This window comes from Cydia splendana, chromosome 1 (genome assembly GCF_910591565.1).
Source record: "Cydia splendana chromosome 1, ilCydSple1.2, whole genome shotgun sequence".
NCBI classification, from domain to species: Eukaryota; Metazoa; Arthropoda; class Insecta; order Lepidoptera; family Tortricidae; genus Cydia; species Cydia splendana.
Genome location: NC_085960.1, coordinates 16,377,990 through 16,381,231, shown reverse-complemented (window position 1 = coordinate 16,381,231; position 3,242 = coordinate 16,377,990). Strand labels below are relative to the sequence as shown.

At 37.5% G+C, this 3,242-nt stretch overlaps 1 protein-coding gene across 1 annotated transcript; it reads left to right on the top strand.

Annotated features, from left to right (window-relative positions):
* The first annotated feature begins 544 nt into the window (after positions 1 to 544).
* On the top strand, positions 545 to 1,542 carry LOC134791134 (fork head domain transcription factor slp2-like). The gene has a single exon (XM_063762156.1). The coding sequence runs from the start codon at positions 651 to 653 to the stop codon at positions 1,344 to 1,346; it is 696 nt and encodes a 231-aa protein (XP_063618226.1). The 5' UTR covers positions 545 to 650; the 3' UTR covers positions 1,347 to 1,542.
* The last annotated feature ends 1,700 nt before the right edge of the window (positions 1,543 to 3,242 follow it).

Below are 3,242 nucleotides of genomic sequence, written 5' to 3'. Positions count from 1 at the left end.
TACAAATATTACAGGTGCGGTCAAAAATATAGTTACGGTTCTTATATTTATGTATAATAAAGATATAAACTGATAGTATAAAAAGGTACCATAGAGAAACGTGTTTCAACATAACAATAATAGTACCTATTAAAATATGTATTGTGATTTAAAGGTGTATTTTTAGGAAAGTATCTATATTAACACAATTAGTCAGCATAAGTAATTTGTCAATTTCCACAAGCGTATAACACATTGTCCATGAACAGATGCTCAGACATTAATAATGCAATACAATTAATAATTACATTAACGACCCAAACATTCATTAAACCAAACCAGTCTTTAAATAAACCCACAAACTATGCGTGAAAAATTACTAAAAGTGTTTACACACCGTGGCAGATAGTGTTAACTTTAACCCGGCACCCTCGTTCTTAGCTCCATTAAAACTACAAACCAACTTCAACTATTCTCCGTCACACCTAAATGATCTGTATTGTTATGGCAGTAAAGCTCAACTCGGTTGCATATGTAAGTTAGTAATTTATGAAGCATTCACGGGTTACGTAAAGGAGGGGTTTTGGCTGGGCGTAGTTGGAGGGCGGGGCTTCTCAGACCAGTCGCGCTTCGTTCCTTAGTCGGGAGCGAGCGGCCCGCGATGCCGCACCATGACACCTCCGCACAGCTTCGCGATCCGGGACCTGCTGCCCGAAGCCTCCTCCCGGTCCCCTTCACCCTCCGACACCGAGCTAGATGTCACCGGCACGGAAACACCGCCTCCTAGCTCTTCAACGAACGAGAAGAAAAACGAAAAGCCAGCCTACAGTTACAATGCACTCATAATGATGGCAATACGAAGCAGTCCAGAAAAAAGGCTCACCCTAAATGGAATCTACGAGTATATAATGAAGAACTTCCCTTATTACAAGGAAAACAAACAAGGTTGGCAGAATTCCATAAGACATAATTTAAGTTTGAATAAATGTTTTGTTAAAGTGCCGCGGCACTACGACGATCCCGGCAAAGGGAACTATTGGATGTTGGACCCGTCTTCGGATGATGTCTTTATCGGAGGAACCACTGGAAAATTAAGAAGACGGTCTACGGCCGCATCCAGGTCAAGACTAGCTGCATTTAAAAGAGGAGCAATGTTGCATCCCATGTTCGGGAATCCTTATGCGTCGCTGGTGGGGCTGTACCCGCCTCTGTTGTCGGTGTACGGTCGGTACGCTTTGCCGAGCCCTTTATTGAGGCTTCCGCCACCTCCGCCTAGTCCATATCACCAACTCTACAGGCGAATCCAAGGATTGGCTTCAGGTAATCCTCCCGACGATCCAGACCCTCAACTAGTGAAGCACAGCTGATAGAGCCTTGGAGAGATACCCTCATGCTATCTCTAGCAACGGCACAGGACTGATGTGGTGGATTCAAACTGTGATAGGTGTACAGTAAAGAAGTGTCGCTATTTATTATTAACGTAAGATTATATTTAACGAATTTAAATTAATGTTAAGAGGCTTGATTAAGTTATGGGCGCAATAAATGTGAGCAGAATGCTTATACGTGTGTTTAATTAGAATATTCCTATTGGTTTTGTGATAGATGGTTGGCACGACATTTTAATTTATTATTACGTTTCGTACCTTTTTAAATATTATTTTGAAGTCTTTTAATAAGATCTTAATACTCTTCAAATCGTGAACTGGTTTTAGTAGTTATATTGACTAGAAAATTCTACAGTAGCGATATACACATGGATAAATTTAGAGTACTAACAAAATGGTTTAACTACTGGACTACAGCACCTAAAGTACCTAATTTCAAAATGAGTAGGTAATTAAACTTTTTTTTTGTGTTCCTCTAAATTTTTCTAGGAGTCTAAGTCTCTATACTGTTCTGTTTTTAGGCCTAAGAAGTATAGGTACTTACAGTTTCGTTTTGTTTCGTTATACATACCTATTAATTTATTTCCTTTAGCCTGATTTATGTAGGTGGTACGTCTAAGCAGGGCCGGATTGCATAATAAAATACAAGCGAATACTATGTATTAGTGATTTTGTATGCCCTTGGTAGTATTAAGTAGCTCTGCGTCTTCTTTTTACAGATTGTATTACCAACGTAAGAGTTAAATATTCGTGTAGCTAACAGCAGGATCTGGAGATCAATAAACAGAATATTAAAAACTAGCTTCTTCCTGCGACTTCGTCTGAGTGGAATGATGATGATTATCCTTTGTTCTTCCCGGGCCTCAAACTATCTCCATACCAAATTTCCTCTAAATCAGTTCAGCGATTTAAGCGTGAAGAGGTAACAGTCAGATAGACGGAGTAACTGTCACATTCATAATATTAGTAGGGATATATTCAGCTGTATGAATTATTTTATTCAGTATTTGTAAGTCCTATCGGTGTCCCAATAGGTAGGTAAAAGAGAAAACCAGACACTACTTATTAGAAATAGGTACTGATTTAAACTATAACGGTTTTTACATATTATTAATTACGAAAACGGTACTTAATCGCGTATAATTAACTTTAAAACTAACTATCAGAAATGGCTAAATTTGTTTTTGGGCCCACGAGACCGATTTTGCAGGAAAAATTGCATAACGGGAAGTTGTTTTTATTGCAGAAATGGATAAGGTGGTCTAATTTAAACCAGACTGGTAGAAACAGTAAAACTTCGTGGTTTTGTTTACCAAAATGACGCCTTAGAGCAGTTGGAGCATATTTATGAAAATAAAAACCGACCAAGTGCCAGTCGGACTTCCCAAACGGTTTCGTACCGTACGGTACAAATATATATCACTAGGGTCCGAAATTTTGGGTGCGGATTGGGAGAAAACAAGACTATTTAGGTATTTATCGATTGATATTATTAGACTGTTATTGTATGAATGCGGTTAATTTATTTAAATGAAATAACAGGGATGAACCATCTTTTCTTAAGTTATAGAATTTTCTGTCTTAAGTAATTATACTCATTTTAATATAGCCATTTAAACGGATTAAACCCGTGGATTAAACTTTCCCATATTTTTTTTTAAATTATTGGCCGTTGAATAAAGTTCCGTATCAGATACCTAGTTTAATATACATCGGTCGAGGTTTTATTTAATAAAAAAAACTATCGTATTGTCGATAACATCGATAATAGTCTTGTTCTCTACTTACAATCCGCACGGAACCCTAAAAAGGGCCGGTGGAACCGTATAATTAGCTATAACATATATAATGTTAATGAAAATAATAACAATATAC

What these genes read in the sequence shown, in the direction of transcription:
- LOC134791134 (XM_063762156.1), top strand. Translation starts at nt 651, where the DNA reads ATGACACCTCCGCACAGCTTCGCGATCCGGGACCTGCTGCCCGAAGCC.